The 24675-nt window shown below is 42.7% G+C and overlaps 1 protein-coding gene across 2 annotated transcripts in view; it reads right to left on the reverse strand.

Moving 5' to 3' along the window:
- Positions 1-24675, reverse strand: part of TAFA1 (TAFA chemokine like family member 1) — a 641958-nt gene that overhangs the window by 222008 nt on the left and 395275 nt on the right. For both annotated transcript variants that reach the window (XM_073569741.1, XM_073569742.1), the window contains exon 4: positions 2441-2581. In XM_073569741.1, coding sequence (XP_073425842.1) covers positions 2441-2581 — 141 coding nt within the window. The remainder of the gene's footprint in view (positions 1-2440; positions 2582-24675) is intronic.

Below are 24675 nucleotides of genomic sequence, written 5' to 3' on the forward strand. Positions count from 1 at the left end.
GCCAACTCTTCCAGGAGTCCACAGGAGGTCTCCCCTTTTATGGAAGCCCCTCAGTAGTTCCAGGAGAGCTGATAAATGTGTAGTTGAGGCATAGTTGTAGTGGTACAGAGGTGGCAGTCACTCCAAGTGGCACATGCTTGGTAGTGGACCGAAAGTTTCCATTTTGCCTTAACTAGTTGGGGCATAGATGTATGGGGTACAGATGTGGCTGTTGCTCAAAGTGGCACATGCTTGGTAGGGGACCAAAAGTTTCCATTTTGTCTTAACATTTTAGGTGGAAAATTTGCAAACATTCTACACCCATTTCTGGCCCATTAATAATCACCCTACAATGCCCAGAATCAGAGACAAGAAACCCTCTGCAGGCTCTTTGCTCCATGAGGATTTTGGAATCTACGGTAGTGTCTTGGTGACATGCCAACCCTTCGTGAGTCCAGGAGGCTCCCATTTTTCTGGGAGCCTCCTGGACATTCTAGGAGAGCTGGTAAATGTATAGTTGTAGGGTGTACAGAGGTGACAGTCTCTCCCGAGTCCGAAGTCCTCAAGAAGGCGCCAGTATTACAAATGGTTTGGGACTAAAAGTTTTACATTTTATGTGAAAATGTGGAACGCCCCACAACCATTTTTGACCCCTTGAATGTGCATCTGACTCTCCTAGTACCATAGATCAGAAACCCCCACAAAGGTGATTTGTTACATGAGGATTCTGGAGGCTTCGTCAGTGCCTAGGTGATTTTTTCAACTCTTACGGGAGTCCGGTAGGTCCCTACCTCGGTCCATAGCCCACACGAAGACACCAGAATTACAAACGGCACATGTTTAATAGAAGCCCAAAGTTTTTTCTTTAATTTTTACATTTTAGGTTTATTTACTGAACGATCCTAAACTTAACTGAAATAACCACATTCTAAACACAGGCTGATAACTGACCCCAATAACTCAATGGAGGTAACTTATGTTCATCCCGCACATATTCAGTGGCTATTACAAGAGGATCTTAATATAGCTCCTGCGCAAACCAAGTGCCGAGATGTAGGATGCCCTACGGGGATAAGCTACAGGTTAGTGCCTCCGGTGCCCCCCCTCATTTACATTCAGTTCTTTATGTGAAAATTAACCAGCGGCGCTTCCAAATTCGAGAAATATTCCTAATTTAACCTTTTTTTCCCCCTCGCTCCTGACAATCTCCGATAACCCAGATCATGAGCTGAAGTTATTTTTACCATCTCATTACAGGTAATTTATCGTACCTCTCTGAGTCTCGTAGGCAATGCTCAGCCGATATATATATGTCAAGACAGTACAAGTCACATACGGTATACACATCCCATACCATAGGAAATATATTTATCTTGCCTATAGCAGTTGACTCGATCACTTGTGATGCTGTCAAACAGATTTCGAGTGGATTTCACCGTTTTAATCCAAGCGACTAATGAAAGAATGCAGAATGGTCGAAAGTTTCCGACATTTTATGGGAGACGCAATGGAATTTTTTAACACAATATTTTCCACAATGGTATGTAAAGCAATAGGATGTGATAGGCCGTTGATGATACGGTCAATGTATAGAATGGGAATAGCACAATATACTTATAAAGGGCCAGGTTGAGTCTAAAATGAAGTCAATCCCTTTAAACTCCTGAAAATGTTCTTGAAATTTAATAAAATGTATGTACCAGGATGATTTAGTAAATCAGGGCTTTTACTTTTTTTCTATTTGGTAACTTTTCTAGATGTTCCTGTACATAATAAGTAACAAGAAAGTTTGCCTGTAATTGGGATGTCCTTGTTGCCCCTCCTCCTACATCACTTCCTGTTCCTGCCCACCCTGAAATTCTCTTTGTACTGGCATTACTAAAAGCTCTTTGCTCTCGGGGGACACAAATGTCTTCCCTTCCAGTTATCTTGTTTAGGAGCTTATACACTTTTGTATATACAGAGCAAACAGCAAAGGGGAGAGGCTCCTGCTGCAGCCAGTTGTCTCACGGACAGACATAAGACAGAGACGAGGAGGAGCGGGAAGTGACTGATTTCCTGGGACATACAAAGATTTTGCTATTTTGAGGTCTAGCCACAAAAAAATAATATTTGGTACCAGTTAAGGTCCTTATGCTAGTCTTCAATGAAGATCCAGAATGGTCCTCAGAGCTGTGATTTGTATTAATTACAGTAATTAATGGGATAGGGTCTAAGTATAGTAATTATATACATATTAAAAAATTTTGACAGGCTACATATGGTTATGAATTGAAGACTTAGTCATAGACCAATAAGCCGAAATTACCACCCATGACATTTTTCTAGAGACCTGATGTGCAAGAAGACCATCTAGACAAGAGAAATGAGACTATCCCTTTAAATCTGACGACTCACGGAGGATTCTCCAGCACCCGGACATTTAAAGAATCAACAATGAAACATGAACTGAGGTACTTGCCGTCAACACAAGAGGGTCTGTTTCTGGTTGTTCCGGCCACTTTTCCAGGCAAACAAGAACATTTCACTGTTTGTGATCTCTCCTCAATACGGTTCTTGTTGCAGCATCTGTGGGCTGCTATAACTTCGCACGTTCCACCTTCTGCAAAGACACAAAGCAAAAGTCAGTGGCCACATATGGTAACGTAGTAAAATAGCACAATGATATTGAATAATATAAAATTCAGACACAGGAATAACAAGATGCAATAAGTCCTGGAATAAGGGGATAATGCAGGTCGTGTAGAGATGTGTCCACTGACTACACGTTGATAATCCATCAATGGGTATTCCTCAAAAAATCAAGACGAGACAATGACCAGAACCAAGATGGATGGACACAATCATAGAAATGATGAACCGGCCATAGAGAAATCTGAGAAAGACGCTTGGAAGAAACGCCATTCCACTAAGAGTCAAAACCCAATTACAATTTTGTGCCTTTAGACAATAAATCAATGTGATGGGAATGAGTGAATTTACATAACTCTGATCATCTAACTTTGTATTTTTTGGGGAGAAACATTGATATTGCACCGTGGTAGGATGTCATCAATGATTCTCCCAAAGACTTCCAAAAATCTGATAGGCCAACAAAAATCTAAGGCTGGCAATAAACATTAGATTGAGGTAAGAGGAACCCAAAGATGTCAGGAGAACCAGCCAACCATCTAATGTGAAGATGGTTGTTCGATCACCCAAATATCCAGTGGAGAGAAGGACTGGTAGTTCAAAAAATATGATAGGCTAATAAAAATCTAAATCTGGTCATAAACATTAGATTAAGGGCAGAGGAACACAATGATTTCAAGAGGACCAGCCAACCAACTAATGTGAAGATGGTTGTTCGATCACCCGAATATCCAGTGGAGAGAAGGACTAATAGTTGAATTTCAACATGCCTGATCCTGTTTTTACTGTGGTAGGATGTCATCAACGATGCTTTCAAAGAAGTAAAAAAATCTGATAGTCAGGCTAATAAAAATCTAAAGCTGGTCATAAACATTAGATTAAGATCAGAGGAACCCAGCGACTTCAGGAGGACCAGCCAATTATATAATGTGAAGACGATTGTCCGATCCCCTAGACATCAAATATCCGGTGGAGAGGACTGGCAGTTGATTTTCAGCATGCCTGATCCTTTTGTTTCCAGTGGAGGTAAGACATGATACATCACTTCTGTGGTCTACCAGCCAACAGGTAACTCTCCCTACTCCCCATGATCAGGAACATTTGGTTCAAGTGAGAGATCTTGTGTTTTCTATGAGAGCGTCATGTCCCAACACTTCCAGGGAGAACAAAAAGATCAGCTGCTGGAATCCAACAGGTTGAATCCTTCTTTTCCACGACATCATCTGTTGGAGTAGAGTCGGGAGGCTCCTACTGTATATACATTGGACTGTTGGCCAAACCAACCAATATCGACAGGTCCTTCTAACTTTAGTCTAATGTGTATGGAAGCGTTTACTCTCCACTCTCCATGCAGGACTCATGCGCTCTCAGTCAATGGGAACATACATGTGTATCATGGCCGAAAGGAATAGTTGACTGTCGAACAACCATCTAATGTATATCGTCAACTTAATTTGTGCCAAAATGGTTTGTGCAGGATATTACCTAGAATTCCGATCTCTTTATTTTTGAAGGACGTATTCAAGGAAAATCCCTTTTAGGGGTCACCTTGGCGCAGCTTTACATACATTTATATATATATAATAAATATCTGTACTTGCTCAATTTCAAGGCAGTAAAGGCACAATTCATACTTTGTAAAACTTTATCTATTGAACAAAGATTTGGAAGCTTCTTAGAAGTTTATGAATAATGACGGTATCATAATTATATGTCAGGAGGAAAAAAAGAACAAAAAAAAGAACATTGTACCTGGGGCTTTTGAGTTCCGGTAGAAGGTTTTATCAATTACCAGAATACGGTACACCAAGATATATATCTCCTAAAGCATTTGACGACTGTGTGGTAATGTTTAAAGTTTACTGCTTCAAGAACATAACAGGTCGGTGTCTGATAAAGATCTCGTGGCTCGGGAATATGACTCAACATCTCAATTTTTTTTTTAACGGTAAAAGTAATAAAATGGAGAAAAATATTCATGGGCAAAAAGTAAAATTCTGCAAATTACTGAATGTTTTCAAGGCTAAAATTAGCTGCTGAGTAGAAATGATATTTCCAAGGTTAAGGCTTAGTGATAAACTAAGCGATCGACATTTAAGATGTGTCACGATAGGACCAGGACCAGTAGGGACCAAGTAAACATCAAAGCAGAAGCTGCGAGGGATCGATTAGAACAGTACCTCTTCTTTTATTTTTATTTTATACCAGTCTGAGCCCTTTAAAAATATTTTTTTTATATCTGGCAAAAAAAATTCCTTTTATTTGCTCCTAATATTGAAAAAATGACCACGGAGTAAAAGTGGTTGAGCGATCCTCCCGGGCTAAGTTTTTACGAAGATTTTTTTTAAGTTGCCACCTGAAGACAAATATTGAAGCGAAACAAAAGAGGATTGGGAATATTGGATTTCAACATGGTCAATCTTTTGCTTCCGCTGTAGATAATTTGCTGTCAGAAGGGTCCACCAGTCTTGGCTGAGACATCATCCATGATCAGACTTTGTTCACGTTGCTTGTAATTTTTTGTACTAGGTTTGAAGAAACATTGGTAAAAAATAAAGTATACCGCATGGAACATATTATTTGTGAACTGCTTTTCTACAGAAAAAAAAACCCCACAGTACTACAACTACAGATATAGTAATTAAAAATAGGTATCAGTAGAATCGAGGCCAAAAGGACAGTCTTTTGGTCAACGTTGTGAAAATAAGAACCTGTGGATACAATTGACGAGTGCCCTAGGAGCTTTTCTGGTGGCATATACTTTGTGACCATGACTTTAGCCAATTCATTTGTCTACAGTATTTTTTATTGTTTAAGGCTACTTTTAGTCACATTTTTCATTTTTATTACATCGGAGAACAACTAATGAGGACAGGACTGACTCCATATGTGCAGTATGTTGACCATTTGGTTGCTGCAAAGTCTCAGTTGGCCTTTTGTCTAACCCAGTCTTGTCTTGCTAAGCCACGTTTTCATGAGTCTGGGGATCATATCGAGCACTGACACATTTACTTCCCATAGGGGTATTCCTGGTCGAGAAATCTACCAATCTGTCTAGGCAGTAAAGTCATGAGACCTCGATTTATGGTCCACTGTTCAAAACCAAAGTCAACCATGACATTTAAAGAGAATCTGTCACCAGTTTTTTGCTAACTAATCTGAGAGCAACATAATGTAGAGGCAGAGACCCCGATTTCAGCAATGTGTCACTTTCTGGGCTGCTTGCTGTAGTTTTGATAAAATTTCTACTTTTATTAGCAAAATATTATCGCTAGAGGACTAGAAAACCTGCTGCCATGTACTGTAGGCCTTCTTATTCATGAGCTCTGCATAACTCCTCCTCCATAGCTGATTGGCTGCTTTCTACTTATACAATGTATACACAGAAAGCATCCAATCAGTGGTGTGGGCGGGGTTATAAAGAGCTCAGCAGTCAGAGAACTGCTACATCTGCAGCAAATAAAGCAGGGATTTTATCAAAACTACAGTAGGCACCCCAGTAAATGATACATCACTGAAATCACGGTCTCTGCCCCTACATCATGCTGCACTCACATTCCACCACAAAAATCCGGTAACAGATTCCCTTTAACTGTATCTGTGTGCTAAGATTCGGGCCTACCCATTATTTTTCCCAAAGTGTTCTTAGAAAATGGCAACGTACAGTTTTTAACAACTTGACCGATGAGGACGACTCTAAGGCTAAATTATTTTTTTATTATGGTTCAAAAGGAAGAGGAAGAATAAGAAAAGTGGACATGTTACATTTGTAGACCTATGGTCTTTGGAAGTATTTTAATATTTTGTTTACATTTTTGCCTTTTTTATAGTAATTTTGACCATATCGGTCCCGTTTCTGCAGCCTATTTAAGTAATAGTTGGGGGAATTTCCTACATTTCACCATATCGATTAAATACACATGAGCCATGCACAAAAGTGAACAAGTCGGTAGGACAGTGTTCACACCACCCAAAGACTGAAACACAGAAAAAACACAGTACAACAAACGTGCAAAAATACTTTGTTGTAAAAAATATACAGTATATATATATATATATATATATATATAACAGTAAACAGCATGTGCTAGTAAAAAGATGTTAACAAAAACAGGGTATTTAGTTTTTTGCAAAAAATGTATACTAAGCCACTCCACCAACGTCAAGGTATATCCATCTCAGAGCAGTCCTATCCAATGTATTTAAAACCATATCGGTCCAGTTTCTGCAGCCTATTTAAGTAAGAGTTGGAGGAAATTTCCTAAAACCTTGCGATAATCATGATAAATGAAAGATAAAATCTAAATCGGGATCCCATTGACGTTTGTGATTCTACATAGATAACATACAAAAAGACATTTTACCATAGAGGAAAGATGTAATTATTTCCATGAATGTAGCCGTCTGTTAGTTATAAGAGCAGAAGAGAACATTTTCGACAATATGACCTGTCAAACACAAGCCTGGTAACTAGAAGGCAGAAAGATATGAGATACATTTATCCAATATTTATGTATCACTGACATATTCCACAGCTCTATAAAGAGAATGTAGTCACTTGCATCAGTCACAGTCCCCTGTGGGGCTCACAGTCTAATTTCTCGGAGAAAGACACTGGAGAAAATTTCATAGGACACCAATTAACCCATGAGCTTGTTTCTCGAGTACAAAAACACATAAAAAGGAAGTAAAATACTCAATCCATACAAAAAAATATATAAAATATACTATTACTGATACCTAAAGTAATAGAGCAGGAAATGCTAAGCAAACTGATATCTCGTTTCATGGGGAAAAAAAATCTGCAGAACTCTGGTTAAATTTTATTTCCAACGTGTTCTAAGCTTAGGAGTCCAGTGGGTGTTTTTATCAGTGATCACAACCGACTCTGTTTCCAGAGAACGCTATCAATCATTTATTAGCACCGCCCACTGGACTCCTATGTCTAGACCAAAAAGGAAAATAAAATTAATTTTTAAAACATCACAAAACTGGACGTAGAAAATGCAGCAATGTTGGGTGCGGCAAAAAATGAATGTCGTAGAAGAGCAGGCTGAGTGAATCGCAGGTCTGGCAACAGCAGCTCCCTGCCTGATGCGGTATTTACAAAGCTCGATCACGGTCGACCTTTACACAGCATCCTATCTTTATTTCTTGTAATAAAATCTACCTGCTCTCTTCATTTCACAAATTCTCAATCTACTCTGTGCACTATGTCTCTGTGACTGAGCTCTGAGGTTCTCTCTCTTATCCACATTCCCCACAAAATGACAGCAGCATCCCTGCTGGGACTTTTATAGTGGCTACATGTCATTGGTGATCTCTGACCTACGGTCACACGTAACTGACTGTACTTTATAGAGTGGTACAACTGCAAGGCATTATGGGGAACCTTGCTAGTCCGTGCCCAAAGGCTTATGTTGCAGTTTCTATAATACTACTACCTGTAACATGACGATGACCATTTTGGATGTTTTTTCTGAAACGGATCACAGTTTATTCATTCATAAATTTTCAAAAAATTGTGCCGATCTTGATTCTTGCAAAACTGATTCACTCCTCCTTAGTTAGAGTAAATCTCTTACCACCAAACCATATATCAATCTACTCTACTTTCCCAGGTTCCCGGACTGATTGACACTGGCTCTACATTGGGGTCGACTATCAGTCAGGACTGGGGTGCGGTTACAGCTGTTGCTCTCTATAGTCAGAGCGGTGACTGAATTAGCGTTGGCGCCGCCCTGTGATCGAAACCTAAATGCTTCAGGTGGAATAAATTTCATTTTGTCCTCTAACTGCGGGCGCCAGGCGGGTTAGTAATGCTATTAACCAGCAGATTAGTGCTATATCTGCAGGTTAGTAACGTTTACTCCTGGTGACAGCATCCCTTTAAAGAGGACCTATGACCAGGTCAAAGGCAGCGAGCTATTGCTCTTGTTTTATTTCCTCTGCTCCCCCCGAGTGCGCCCTTTTTGTGTTTTTGTTAAATCCGCCAGATAGTTCCAGAGATCTGGTCCTTCTGATTTAATGCTAAAGGGGTGTGGCTCAAGTGATAATAATGCAGAGCAGCCTTAAAGACCTGCCCCAGAGGATCCTGTGAGCCACACCCCCTTTTAAAGATCATATAATTCGGTACTAAATAAAAAGCCCCATATCTCTGATTTCCAAAAAAAGAATAAAATAAGAGAAAAAAATACGGCCAGACCTTATTAAGTTCTACATACACTCACGTTCAGCCCACAAAATGTCTACCTCGACTGACTACAGAAAAGGTACTTAATAAAGTATCTGTGTTCAATTTAATTAAAAACATCTGTAATAAAAGTGAAAAATTCCTTTAATTGCAAAATATATGAAAAAAATAAAAATAAAAAAAAATAAATAGATTTATGACGAGTTGAGCTTCTGTCTCGTAAGCTGGTTTTATACCCAGAAAGGATGCAGATCATTCGGCTTTTAAGACTCCAGAGAACGACGTCCCCAACCAATAATATTTCTTGTGTTAATTTACCCCCGTTACAACGGTAATTCCTACAGACTTATATATGATATCTGTCGGCGTCGGAGCGCCAGGTGCGTCATGTAGATGCATTAGCGACTTCGGTATTTATACCGGTAATAAAGATCACTGTATTATTTTTTCCCAGCTACAAAATAATGAAAATGTATGAGCGAATGTTTAATACATTGCTTATATTACTTAATTTACCTGCGTAAGAACCAATGGATAACTTGTCTTTTTACTGAAATGAAATTCGCATGTGAACAGAATTTCGAGTTTAGTAATGACTTCTGGCGACACTAATGTAATCTGCGTTGAATAGTCACCTCCGGAGGTAGCTCTAGTATTAATATGGAATATACAGAATACAGCTACATCCCGAATGCAATTTATGGTAATTATATATGAAACTGGAATAGTGGATGACGGAGAAGGAAGGCAGCACTGTATATTTACAGGTTTCTACAAATTTGTCCACGTATTTATATGATTAAATGGAATTCAAAAGTCCGGTGTACTCGAGGTTATAGAGGAAGGGGAGCTGAATAAGATTGATATATTGCTTTATAGGAAAAGTTTCAGTAGAACTTGGAATTTATTCATTTAAATCACTGCTCGTTCTAAGCTTATGAGTCCAATGGGTGGAGTCAGAGTTAGAACCGCCCCCCTGGACTTAACTCAAAATCCAGATTTAAATGAATAAAATACCAAAAACATAAAGTAAGTTACTTTGTTTAGTTCTTCCGGCTCTATAATATGCTGACCACTATATGTTTAAGACGATAAACTGTCACCCTTTAAGTACTTTTTATTTTTCATTATTGTATTTAAAGAGCCACAAGTTTAATTTTTTCTTTAGACGTAGGAGAAATCGCTTTTGTCAGAGTCAACTTGCATTTTCCAAAGTCACCATTTTGGGGTATATATAGTTTATCAGATGGCGTTATAGAGTTCAAGTCCTCTTTCTCTCTGAAGAGGCCATTTTGCATATTAAATTTCCCACATGTAACGACTCCTGGAGTGGACCCTCTGGGCCGTGATACCAACCCACCTTGGGTGAGCTGACCTAGTGAGGATCACCACCTATAGAGGGAGTGTCAGGGGCAGACCCAGGGGAATTAAGTACCAAGACTGCTGGTACCAGGTAGCCGGCTTGAAGGAGGTGCGAGAGACCGTGTCTAGCAGGGTGAATACGGGGGCATGCTGGGTACAGGAGGGCGCAGAGCGCGTGCTTCCGCACGGAAGCACACAGGGTACGAGAGAGCGCAGAGTGCATACTGGGAAGCACGCCTGGGCACAAGAGAGTGCAGAGTGCGTACTGGGAAGCACTCCTGGGCACAAGAGAATGCAGAGTGCGTACTGGGAAGCATTCCTGGGCACAAGAGAATGCAGAGCGCGTACTGGGAAGCACTCCTGGGCACAAGAAAGTGCAGAGCGCGTGCTGGGAAGCACTCCTGGGTACAAGAGAGCACAGAGTACGTACTGGGAAGCACTCCTGGGTACAAGAGAGTACAGAGTGCGCACTGGGAAGCACGCCAGGGTACAAGAGAGTGCAGAGTGCATACTGGGAAGCACTCCTGGGCACAAGAGAATGCAGAGCGCGTACTGGGAAGCACTCCTGGGCACAAGAAAGTGCAGAACGTGTGCTGGGAAGCACTCCTGGGTACAAGAGAATGCAGAGTGCGTACTGGGAAGCACTCCTGGGCACAAGAGAATGCAGAGCGCGTACTGGGAAGCACTCCTGGGCACAAGAAAGTGCAGAGCGCGTGCTGGGAAGCACTCCTGGGTACAAGAGAGCACAGAGTGCGTACTGGGAAGCACGCCTGGGTACAAGAGAGTACAGAGTGCCTACTGGGAAGCACGCCAGGGTACAAGAGAGTGCAGAGCGCATACTGGGAAGCACGCCTGGGTACAAGAGAGTGCAGAGCACGTGCTCGGAAGCACGCAGGGTACAAGAGAGTGCACAGTGCGTACTGGGAAGCACGCCTGGTACAAGAGAGTGCAGAGCGCATACTGGGAAGCACGCCTGGGTACAAGAGAGCACAGAGTGCGTACTGGGAAGCACGCCTGGGTACAAGAGAGTACAGAGTGCATACTGGGAAGCACGCCAGGGTACAAGAGAGTGCAGAGCGCATACTGGGAAGCACGCCTGGGTACAAGAGAGTGCAGAGTGCGTACTGGGAAGCACGCATGGGTACAAGGGAGTGCAGAGCGCATACTGGGAAGCACGCCTGGGTACAAGAGAGTACAGAGTGCGTATTGGGAAGCATGCCTGGGTACACACAGGGACCTGAGTACAAGGGGCGACCATGCAGGAACCTAGCTGACCTAGCAGGGAAGCAAAGTGATAATCAGGCGCCTCCCCTAGCAGGAAGTAGCCTGATACACTAGTGGCTGCTGTAGGTCAGGAAAGACTTCCAGGTCAAGAGCTTCATTAGGAATAAGAGGCCAGAGATGCGCGCAGCCGCGGCCTAAGCCGATGACGGAGCGCGCGTAAGTCACCGAGTCCAGAGACCGACCATGAAACCGGAAGCGAGGACACCGAGCGGTGCGCCCCTCATCCAGAGACCTGCCAGGATGCCGAAGTGAGGTGAGTATGTCGAGGCGGCGCAGCCCGGGGTATACCACCAGAGGTGCATTGCACGGCAAATAAGTCTCCTTACCTTGGCATGCCAGAGCCAGTATGTCACTCTCCACAAGGAGAAACATTACCATTTAGACCTCAGTCTGGAGCCTCTCACCTAACCAAATCAGTTCTCATACTTTTCACTGATGAGGAGCAATAAGTAACCCGAAACACCGTGTCTGCAAATTGATCATATTGCAAGACTCATTAAAGGGTCAATAGTGACTTGTAGGATCGCTGCTTCCAACAGGTGGCTTCCATTTACTTTTCCTAACTTTGTTGTTGGTGGTGGTGGGTGAAGGAAACACAGCAACTCTGCCATTGATTTTTTCAATTCCCGCCCCCTCCCAGTCTACCATTAGCTAATTTACATAATGGACTGGCTTTTATGTGAACATCTGTAGAATGGGTGGGAGGATGTCCACCTTATCTCCACCCCAGTGTGTGTTCTGGGGCTTAAGTAGTGGGCCTCCAAAGGCAGCAATGTTGAGTGTCTGTAGAGGAAACACTCCAGGGATGTTGTTGTGCTGGAACCAACCCCAACCATGTATGTTCTGCTAGCGGTGAGCAGCAGGAACCCCACTCTCAGAAGGACAGAGTTTCTGTTACCATTTTCTTTTCTTTACCTGTTTTTGCCCAGAAGGCTGTATTTGTTTTACTATACCTTGGTTTATGCTGTCCATAATAAACCAAAGGAAGTTCTTAAAGCCGCAGTGATCTCGTGTCTACCTCCGTGTACATCTGAGTGAGCCGATCTACCATGAGACTTATAAGCCACACATGATCCGCTGGGAAATGAAATATGCAAATTTGTCTCTTCAGAGAGGAAGAGGACTAGAACACTAAATCGCTGCTCCCAATAGGTGGTGCTGGAGTCTCTTCTGAAGAGACATTTTGAATATTAGACAAAAGGTAGACAAAACTGAACTCATTATCTTTCCTCCATCTCACGTATCTTCCCTACCCGATCAATCTATTATGGTAAATGGCATCATGCTGTCTCCCGCACCTGAAATCCGCTGCCTTGGAGTAACTCTCGACTCTGTCCTGTCCTTCAAACCGCACGTCCAATCTCTTGCCACCTCCTGTCGCCTCCAACTCAAAAATATTTCCAGAATCCGTCCCTTCCTCAGTCCTCAATCTACTAAAACTCTTGTACATGCCCTCATCATCTCCCGCCTTGACTACTGCAGCACCCTCCTCTGTGGCCTCCCTGCTAACTCTCTTGCACCACTCCAGTCTGTCCTCAATCATGCTGCCCAACTAATCCACCTCTCTCCTCGCTACTCCCCTGTCTCTCCCCTCTGCAAATCCCTCCATTGACTCCCAATTCCCCAACGAATCCAGTTCAAACTACTAACACTGACCTACAAAGCCATCCACAACCTGTCCCTTCCCTATATCTCTGAACTAATCTCCCAATATCTTCCCTCACGTAATCTTCGATCCTCCCAAGACCTCCTACTCTCCTCCACACTTATTTGTTCCTCACACAACCGCCTCCAAGATTTCTCCCGAATATCCCCTATCCTCTGGAATGCCATGCCTCACCACGTCCGATTATCCACCACCCTCGGATCCTTCAAACAGAACCTGAAAACCCATCTTTTCAGGAAAGCTTACAGACTGCAATAACCATTCTGCCGCCTCACCACCGCCTGAGCTGCCGCCTCATCACCACCAGAGCTGCTGTACCCCCGACCTTCTGTCTTTTCCCCGCTATGCCGTAGAATGTAAGTCCGCAAGGACAGGGTCCTCTCCCCTCTGTACCAGTCTGTCATTGTAAATTTGTTGTGGAAACTTGTTTACTGTAAACGATATCTATAACTTTGTATGTAACCCCTTTCTCATGTACAGCACCATGGAATTAATGGCGCTATATAAATAAATAATAATAATAATAATAATAATATTAGCAATGATTGGAGAGTATCAAACTATGCAAAAACTCCCCCTTGTAATGCTCAGTTGTTAATTTCTTCTTAGTTTTCCAGAATGAATAACAGAGGAACACTCTAAAATAGATTTCCATAAAAGTAGTCTCACAATTGATTTAAAGGAAAATGCAAGTACAGTATGTACTATAAGGGGGAGTACAGCCAATGGCAACAGACAATGTGGCAGCTATGGTGCCGGTGTGTTGGAGGGACCTAGTGCTTTATGGTCCTGCTTCCTTCCCGATATTCGTTCACTTATACACAGCAACAGTTGGAAGAAGTTGCACAGATCAGGCTCAAGCGCTGACCCTGCTCCATACCTGGTGAGTTACGGCTATTTGGCACAGCAGACATCTGCTGTGACTGCTGCGAGTGTTGCTAACTCTGATGACAGCAGTTGAACCGCTTAGATGCTGTGAACAGTTATCACGGCATCGAAACGGTTAGACAGAGGTTATATGTGATTTAAAGGAAAATGACTGGTTGTTGTAATGGCAGTCTGATTTCGACCTTTGATAGGGGGTGCCAGGATATTTATGTATGACACTTACTCCATGTCATGAGAGTTAATGAAGTCAACTATGGGGTAAGGTTTCTCCGTGTGGAGAGTGACCTCAGTCCAGAGCTTCTCACCTAGCCAAATCAGTTCTCATACTTTGCACTGACGAGGGCCAATAGCCCAAGTCACCGTGTCTGCAAATTGAGATTCTGATTTGGCTTTTATCCTAAGTCATATTGAAAAACTCGTTAAAAGGTTGATTGTGACTTGTAGGATCGCTACTACCAACAGGTGGCACTATAGAGTTCAAGTTCTCTTCCTCTCTGAAGAGGCAATTTGCATATTGAATCCAACTATTACATTTTTCATGTATTTTTGGTAATTAGTGTGATTTGTCCTATGACTTATGCACCCTGCAGGGAGGTGATACTCTCAGGTAGGTACTAGAGTTAACACAGGCATCGGGTTCATGTGTCCAAACAGTGAGGTTTATTGACTTCATAAACTTCCACAGCACTTTAAAAGGAATCACTTGCCTTTTCTGGCACACACGTGGTAACAAAACATAGTCATTTTTCAAAGAAGGTAAAGCAAATAGGGTCTCACTCAGACAGCAGCTTAGCCTCAGCATGCTTCACACTCACTGATGATTTACCAGCTCCAACCAAACACCTGAGATTATTAAGCTGCCTTTTATATGTGCAAAAGATGGATTGAATGGGAGCAACCATTCCCACCCAGGCTTTTTGGCCGTTCCTACATCCAGGACCCAAAATCCGCTTCCATTATACACCTCCTCAGCAGTATATTGTTGCTAGAGCCTAATTTTCTGGGACTTACATCACCGAGGCCAGCCACCTCGGTGATACATACCTGTCATCAATCCAGGACTATACCTCCTGCTTCCCTATAATCTTCTACCCGCATGCTACTACTCTGGGCATCGTCAAGTAGAAAACATTCATCACGAAAAATAAACTGTATCTGACATCATTATTATAAAAATAAAAAAAATCAGATTTTCCCATTTTGGTTTACGCGAAACGACTCGATTTATTTTTTGAAAATAAGTAATTTTTCTTTTCATTACATCGGAGCATCAAATTTTCTGAAATGTTCCAAATGACACTTCCAAACATCATAAACCATGTGACAAATGATGACACGTAAAAGTCGTTTACTCCTCAAACACGGGTGAAAATTTCAGGCGCTCAGCTTTGAAAATGAGATACTTTCGAAGCCCGCGAACGACCGCTGGTTAACAGACTGGTCATGAAAGTACTGACATTGTGTATTTTTTATTTTATTTTATTTTTTTCTCTCTGGAATGAATGCGTTATTGCGGTGATCATGGTGTAATATAATATAATGGCATAAAACTTAACACAGATAGGCAAACGCGCATAATTCTAACAGTGAGGGAGAAATGCAACTCGGAGAATTGTTTAATTTAATTGAACGATATTGTAGCCTTGAAAAATGGTTAAATTATAAGTGTTTATTAATACCGCTATGTACGCTGCATCATGTCGTGTGCTACGTTGTACTTGAATTGTGCCCCCGCAATGAAATTTATAATGGTGCACCGCAGCTCCATAGGCATTCCATTTTAAGAATTAAAAAAAAAATATATCAAATTTTTTTTATTTATTTATTTTTTATCAGCCCTCTGCTGTTTAATATCTGGCTGAGACACAATAAAGAATGTTTATTCTACGCATCAAAAATATCGCTGGTTTATAGACGCGTTAGCATTAGCATTGAAGTCCACATGGCAGGGGAAAAAAAAAAAGTTTAATTTTCCGTCGACACTTATTACTTTTAATAGATTTTGACTCTAAACATTGTGGCAGGGCGGCGCGTCAACTTGACGAACTAGTATTTACTTCAAACGCCGGTGGAGTCGTTAATTCGCCGAAATGTATAGCTGTTATATTTTAAGACACTTAAAGGGGGTTCTCCAATTTTAAAGGCATTTTTGCTTCTAAAAAAAAAAATGACTTTCCATATACATTATTAAGATCCTTCTTTGAAAATTGTTAAAAACTTTTACTCTGGTGGATCCGAGTCCTCTATATATTACCTATCATCTTGGCTTGACATAAAAAAAAAACAGCTTTGAAAAAAAAAAGATGATTTTGTGATACTCTATCGGGAGACGTTTATGCTATATGTTTCTATATGTAGCCTCACAATAGTTAGGAGTCCTTAAAGGATTATTCTCAAAATATTAAGCTATTCCCCTATCAGATGTGTGATGTATCATCTTAGCTTGACATATCCCAGAATGAGGGGAACAGCTTTGAATTTTTTTTTTTTAATTTTGTGAAACTCTGTCAGGAGACGTTTATGCTATATGGTTACATATATATATATATATATATATATATATATATATATATATATATATATATATAGCCTCACAATAGTTTGGAGCCCTTAAAGGATTATTCTCAAAATATTACGTTGGTCCCTTTCGGATGTGTGATGTATCATCTCGGTTCGACATATCCCAGAATAAAAGGAACAAAAAAACAGCTTTTACATTTTTTTTTTGTGATACTTTGTCGGGAGACATTTATGCTATATGTTTCTACATGTAGCCTCACAATAGTTAGGATTTGCATTTTAGAGGAATTGGAGTCCTAAAAGGGTTACTCTCATAATGTTAAGTTATCCCCTATCAGATGTCAATTATGTTGGTTCGACACATCCCAAGTTGAGTGGAACAAAATGACCAGGTCTGAAAAAAAGAAAAAAAAAGATGATACTCTGTCGGGAGACGTTTATGCTATATGTTTCTATATGTGGCCATACAGTAGTTAACTGAATTTCATAGAAACTGGAGTTCTTAAAGTTTTATTATTCTCAAAATATTAAGTTCTCCTCAATCTGAGGGTTAGGGGTTTATTTATTGATCACTGAGGGTCCGGATTGCATGATCTTTAAAGTGGGGCTATGGAACTAGAGAGCTAAAGGAGTTAAGACTTTTTTTGTCAATTCTATGGAAAACGAAAGGAACGGAGATTGAGCATGCACACCTCTGTTGCATTCAGGACAGGGCTCTGCATAGTTTAAATGTCAAGTTCCAGTTCCGCAATTTCGGGATCATGGGAGGCGTCCCAGCAGTTAAATCCCCAGCCATCAAAAAGTTATCCTCTTATCAACTAGATAGGGTATAACTTAACATCTTGGTAATAACCCTTTAAATTTTTTCTGTGTCCAATGCAAACTGCCCAAATTATTAAATCGATCTCTTAGACCCAATGAGGCTGGAGAACTTTCGTTAAATATTCATGTCAAAATGGCTTTAAAATTCCTTTTCGAAAATAGTTTCCATGGTCAATATAAAAATGAACATTGCTTTTTGAGTCATTACTTTGGCAGGACTAATAAAATACACATTTTAATTGGAGGACTGTACAGCCATTCTGACATGGATTTTCAGCGTAAGTACACCAGCCCCATCAAGTCTAAGAGATCTATTTACCATTATATGCAGATTTACATGCTGAAAAGTGGCAGCGGATCAGTTTTAATAAAATTTGTGAAAGCTAAGAATGAGCACATCTGGACACGGATGCCCATTTACCCTAAAATATGATTTTTTCCTGGGCATCATAAACATATCAAATGCAGCCCTACATCAGAATGAATATTTTTTTTTCTAGCAACAGCGCCACATCTGTCCTCAGGTTGTATGTGGTATTGCAAGTCAGTCCCATTTACTAATGGAGCCAAACTGCAATACCTAACACAACCCATATAGAGATGTGGAGCAGTTTTTGGAAGAAAGTAGCCATGCTTTCGAATTTTTGGAAAAAAGCAGCCATGCTTTCTAATTCTGTACAACACAAGCAGCCTGGCTTGTTGGCACCCTCACTCATTATAGCACTAAGCAGTTCATACACCTCAATGCAAATTTAAGCAAAATTTTTTATTTATTTTTTTTAATGTATGTTCCGTCCCATTCCTAGCAGGATGCAATTTTTTAAAAATTTTTTATGATATTGAACATGTGCTTTTATTAATATTTTCCCTGTTATCTCCGCATACTTCATCTATCTCGTTTATTAAAGTATTATGCAAATTGGACTCTACAAAAGAATCGGAAAAAATTGTAAAAAAGATCAGAGAAACACAACGGAATAATTGAAGCATTGAATAGTTTTGGTTGAGCAGGAATCTCATTTGATTTTTACCCAGCGCTAATGACTGTGCCATTTAACGTATAAGTTCATTCTACATTCCAGTCCATCATTCCCGCAAGAAAACACGATGGGTATGCGAGGTGAAAAATGAGGCCTCCTCAAACGCCGGAACAATGTCAATATTCTGAAAATTGTTATTTACACAAATTGATGTAAAAAAAAAAACAAACAAACAACAAATACAAAAAAAAAACACAAAGAAATAAATAAAACGCAAATAATCAAATTTTTGAACCAAGAAAAGCGCCATTATTGTCCAATGGCTGGGTCTGGTACTGCAGGTCAGACCAATGGGGAACATGTATTAAAAAAGAGCCACTAGGTAGGAGTGAGGCTTTTCTCGCACCTTAAAGCAGACCCCTTTTTCTTATTTTAGACAACCCCTTTAAGAAATGATGTAGCTGGTTCAGTTGAGCTTGAATTATTGGGGGCCGTTGGAGGAGGGTGGAGTACATTTGTGACCAGACCAGAAATTACTGGATATAGAAAGAAACTCTAAAATTTACTTTGCTAGTTGACGAAAGGCCAATGGATGGTTCAAAACGAGATCAAATTTTGTAACTGGAGATGAATGATTTGAGGTGCTCTGTTTTGGTCCAATGTACATCTTGGTCCTCCATGGTAGTCTGAGATCCTTGACATCGCTTCTGGCACTCACTGACGTTGTGGCACCATGTACATCATGTCACTGAGTGAGTCCTAGAGACTAGGTCTCAACAGAAGCCATGACATTGAAAGGCCTAGTAAGCACAAGATGTCCGGCGTAGAGGTGAAGACTGGCAGCCATGGAGGACCACATTGAATGCTGGACCAGTGAAGAACAAATCAAACTACTCATCTCTATTTGTGATGAATAATAATCATTCAAGACCAGAGATGAGCAAATTGATTAACCACAAATTAAATTTGTTACAAATTTTACCAAAATTTCAGATTCTGGCAAATTCCAACATTTTTGAGATTCGATTTGGATGAATCCAGCAAATTGGTGGCCGGCTTTAAGAAGCTGTGGTAAAGATGGCTTAAGGAAAAAAAAAGGAAGACTTAGGACAGGTGCGTATAATAATTTTTTTTTAACCCCTTCCCCCCTGTTTCTTATATTTTATCTCTGTAGAGACTTCAGAACATAATAAAAGTCATTTTACTTTCAATTCAAGATGAATTTTTTTTTCTGACTCAACTGAATCTGTCCATCCGAAAGGAGCGAATCTGGCCAAAACAAATTTTGGTAAATTTACTTATCTCTATTCAAGACCATGGCAGATCCAGGGCCCCGATCAAGACCATGCCAGATATAGGGCCCTGATCAAGACCATGCCAGATCTAGGGCCCTGATCAAGACCATGGCAGATCTAGGGCACTGATTAAGACCATGGCAGATCCAGGGCCTGATCAAGACCATGGCAGATCTAGGGCACTGATTAAGACCATGACAGATCCAGGGCCCCGACCAAGACCATGGCAGATCCAGGGCCCTGATCAAGACCATGCCAGATCTAGGGCCCTGATCAACACCATGGCAGATCTAGGGCCCAGAGAGAGTATGAGAATAAGAGTTTCTCCATTTGACTCAGGTTCTCACAATATCGGATTCTGAAGGTACAGTAGGACACATCCGAAGATATTCTTGACCAAATTCGATGAACAATCATTTTAGGCTTTGATGACTCTTTTCTTGCCAACTGGAATTGTCAGGAGCCACATCCCAGTTTCCTCCCTGCATCAGCGCCATCTGTCCGAGCGTCCTTCCATCTGCTCATCCAGGTCATAGGCTACCAGGATCCACTTCACCATAAACATCACAGGTATGGCTCCATCACTCCAATAAAACTTTTTAGGTGATTTGTTTAACTTTTTGCAGCTGTCACCTGAATCCTGTTGAAAGTAGCTTCTATTTTTTTTTTAACCTTAATTAAGAAAACAATCCTCTAGACTTTGTAGGCCCCAATTTTTCAATTTAGGGAATTTAATTAGAAACAGTAATCTCATGGCTCTTTATTCATTTTGCAACAAGACACTGCAATTACCACTGAAGGATGATTTCACATTCTTCTGATTAGTTCACTTAGGGATGAATATGCAAAGTAAATCCAAATTTACTTACATCAGCATTGGAATGTTATGTCTTTTTTTTATTTTTTTATTTTTTACCTAAATTACTAATTTTGGAAAATTGATGAAGAATAGAATTTTAAAAAATTAATTTACTCGTCTCTAGAAATGATAAAATCTGTTTTACTGGTTCGAGATTCCGAGAGAAGGTGGACCTAAAAACTTGACCCGTGCAATGGAGAAAACCTCTTTACTCATACCCAAAGCCAAACAAGATAAAAAAAAGATTAGCAACCCTTACTTGTAGCTGTGAATAAGCGTTGCTCATCCAAAATCCTTAATTTTTTTTTATCTTTCTTTACCTTTTCTCATGTTTTTACGGTTGAACATTTTCTCATTGGTGCTGGATCCCAATCCACCAGTCCCCAGCCCGGTCCTCATGGACCCTTCTTCCATTCCTGACCTGGTGTGTTTCTACACTCCTTGCGCCTCACCCTGACCAAACAAGGTCTACCAGGGTTCCTATGGGCATACAAGTGGTTTTCACACTGAATTGTCCACCCAGACTAAATTTTTCTTCTTCCCTGTCTACGAGACTGCCAGAGATAGTGCTGCTCTCGGCTATCTTTGGTGGTCCTAAAGACAATAAATGGAGTGGTGGCATGCTCCACGCTCCAGAAGAATGTTCTTGGGATTATTGGGGATCCCAGTGGATGCAGATTCCACAGTAATCAGTAAATTATCAACTATCTGTAGTATAGGTAATAACTGGCCGAAATACTCAATGGAATCTGTCAGTAGGATCAACCTGCCTAGAGTTTATTTTAAATGAAAAGGGTGTCACCAGTGTGAGACATGTAATGACTGTCACGCTTGCACCTTGGCTGAATGGCGCGAGCCGGGGGTTTGTGGCCCCACTGTGCCACAAACCAGACTACCCTGGAAGGGGCGTGACTACGACAGCTACCTCGGTTTTCACTGGAGCCTCTGATGGTGAGGTCAGGCTTGTGCGGCAGATAGCTGTCGGGTGTCACTCCAGGGTGGTGCCTGGCTATGGCTACTGGTCCCACTCGGGGACAAGTCACTTTGACAGAAGCTATACACAAGCAGGCAGGTAGACATGACAGGCACGGCTGAGACACTGGGCAAGCAGGCGTGGCTTGGAGACACAGGGCAAGCGGGTACGGCTTGGAGACACAGGGCAGGCGGGCACGGCTTGGAGACACAGGACAGGCGGGCATGGCTTGGAGACACCGGACAGGCGGGCACGGCTTGGAGACACAGGACAGACTGGCGTGGTATGAGAAGGGACAGGTAGGGACCTGTTCACACAGCAGGTGTAGGCAGGAGGGAGTGGTGTATGTTGGAACAGGATTTGGACCTGTTCACACAGGAGGTGCAGGTATGGATATAGGCAGGAGTGTGGAGTAGGCGGAGCGGCTAGGGAGCCGTGCAGGCAGAGCGGCTAGGGAGCCGTGCACGCAGAGCGGCTAGGGAGCCGTGCAGGCAGAGCGGCTAGGGAGCCGTGCAGGCAGAGCGGCTAGGGAGCCGAGCAGGCAGAGCGGCTAGGAAGCCGATCAGACAGAGCTGCAAGGGTGCAGATGCATAGACAGAGCTGCAAGGGTGCAGATGCACAGACAGAGCTGCAAGGGTGCAGATGCACAGACAGAGCTGCAAGGGTGCAGATGCACAGACAGGGAGGACACAAGGAAAGACACAGCAGGGAAGGAAGCCACTGACAAGGAGAAAGGGAGACTAAGGTAGGACAGAGTACAGACAAGGTACTGGAACCAAGACTCAAGGGCCAGGATATTCAGCCTCCTGGCAGGCAGACAAGGTACAAGGCAAGACAAGAAGTATTCTTCCAGAGAAGGAGGAAATACAGAGGACAGGGTCTGGCTTCCTCAGCAGCAAGATACTAACTGAGATTAGACATTGCACAGGCAATGTTTCAGTGGGTATGGTGGAGCTAAACAGTAAAGGCCTCTAGGTGATTGGTCAGGGACAGATTAGACAGGTGCACCCTGACTGCATAAGAACCAGAGAGTTCTGGCGCCGCCCCCCTATACACACATAGCTAGGAAACATACAGGAGAGCAGAGGCACAGAGCACAGGACTGGCAACAGACAGAATTTACAGCATGACCCGGAGCAGTGAGTAAGTTGATGTGCGGGGGATGGGAGGCCATGCAGTGACGCCAGCAGGGTTGTTACAGTAACCCCCCTTTACGGCCCCTCTTCCTCAAGCCTGCCAGAATGACCTGAAGAAGGAGTATGGGACCACACACAGTCCAGGTTGACACGACATCCTTCAGGTAGGGTGGAATATGTGTGCCATCAGGAATCCCAGAGTACCAAGCTTCTTGGTGCCCGATGGAGTCAGCTTCCAACACAGAGGGTATAAGGACTTGGATTTCTTCCTCCTGGGTGGCAGAAAGCAGGGACCTGGAAGCCCCAGACTTGACCCCTACATCAGCCGGCCAGCTGGAAACAGTAGAGACCTTCACTGAGTCCAACTTCAGCCCAATATCCCAAGAAAATTGGACCTCCTCCTTAGGATCAGGGGGAAGCATCTCTGCCCAGGTTTCTTCACCAACTAGCCAAATGGAAGTTGAGGGTACCATAATTGGATCCATCCTTCGCCCAAGACCCAGAGAAAAATTTTCAAGCGACAGGGATGCTTCTGAGCACTGGTCACAGGAGGTGTGTGGAGAGGGCACCACTGCTTTCTTTTCTTCCATGACGTCAGCACACCATGACTTGGTAGCCAGAAGATCAGGTGGAGGTGACAACACTGTAGCCTGACCTTGCAACATTGGAACTAGATACCTCTGGTGACTAGGTAGCTCCAAGTGCAGCACCATGCTGGGTCTTCGGACCGGAACGGGCAGTAGAGTACCCGGCTCAGAAAGACTGATGGACAAACTGGTCAGCAAGTGGAAAATAAACTTCTCCAAATATAACGCTCCAATTTGGAGCTGTAGTTGTCCCTTCAACACTGGACTGTTCATAAGTAGGGCACGACCATCACCAAACACCTTCACCGGATTCTGGAGCTGTGGAACAGTAACCCCACACAGAATCCGTCTGGATTGCAGCTTTAACACATCTGCAGGGCCGAAGCTCCCACAAGGCACAGAAACAGACACCGACTTTCGTGGAAGGGAAGTACTCTCACCAAGGGCAGCCTCTCCTACTGGGCCAAGGTTCTGGAGCTTTAGATCCTTTGGACAGAGACCGTCCGGGTGTTCCTCACAACCGCAGCAATACAGTTTACCCTTCTTATGAATGGTTTTAGGCTGCTGCTTTGCCAGCCCACTCATAACAGTCTTCTTGGGTTCAACTCGAGTAGCTGCTTTAACAGGTGGAGGAACTGGAGGGTTTCGGATGGCGGTCGCGGTCTGACGAGGCGGTTTCTTCACTGGTTTCGCCCGTCTGGCGCGCCTCTCAGATCTGGAAAGGGAAGACTTGGCAGACGTAGCTGGACTGGGTACTTCAAAGGCTTTACGGAAGGCCACTAGGAAGGCCTCTAGGTCTGTGATGATAGGATCCCCTGCTTCCCAGAGGGGACAGATCCACATCAAAGCTTCTCCTGCTAAGTAGGACATTATATATCCCACTTTGACCCAATCAGAGGGGAAACAGGCTGAATTCCACTCAATGTACCGCAGGAACTGCTCCAGGAACCCTTGGCACTCCTTAGGATCTCCATAGAACCTTGGAGGATCTGCAGGGTCAAGCCTCTCATAAGCCAGGAGCTGGTTGTAGATGGCATTGGAGACAATGATGGGTTCAGAAGTCTCAATAATCAGAACCACACAGGGTGGAACAAATTCTTCCAGATGCTCATACTGGCAGAGAGAAAGTCCATCATGCTCTGCAAGCGGAAGGACATGGGACTTAGCGGGGACCATGGCCTGTGCAAACTGTCACGCTCGCGCCTTGGCTGAATGGCGCGAGCCGGGGGTTTGTGGCCCCACTGAGCCACAAAACAGACTACCCTGGAAGGGGCGTGACTACGACAGCTACCTCGATCTTCACTGGAGCCTCTGATGGTGAGGTCAGGCTTGTGCGGCAGATAGTTGTCGGGTGCCACTCCAGGGTGGTGTCTGGCTGTGGCTGCTAGTCCCACTCGGGGACAAGTCACTTTGACAGAAGCTATAGACAGGCAGGCAGGTAGACACGACAGACACGGCTAAGACATTGGGCAAGCAGGCGTGGCTTGGAGACACAGGGCA

This window comes from Dendrobates tinctorius, unplaced genomic scaffold (assembly GCF_039654945.1).
Source record: "Dendrobates tinctorius isolate UK_male_01 unplaced genomic scaffold, ASM3965494v1 ptg000027l, whole genome shotgun sequence".
Taxonomy (NCBI): Eukaryota; Metazoa; Chordata; class Amphibia; order Anura; family Dendrobatidae; genus Dendrobates; species Dendrobates tinctorius.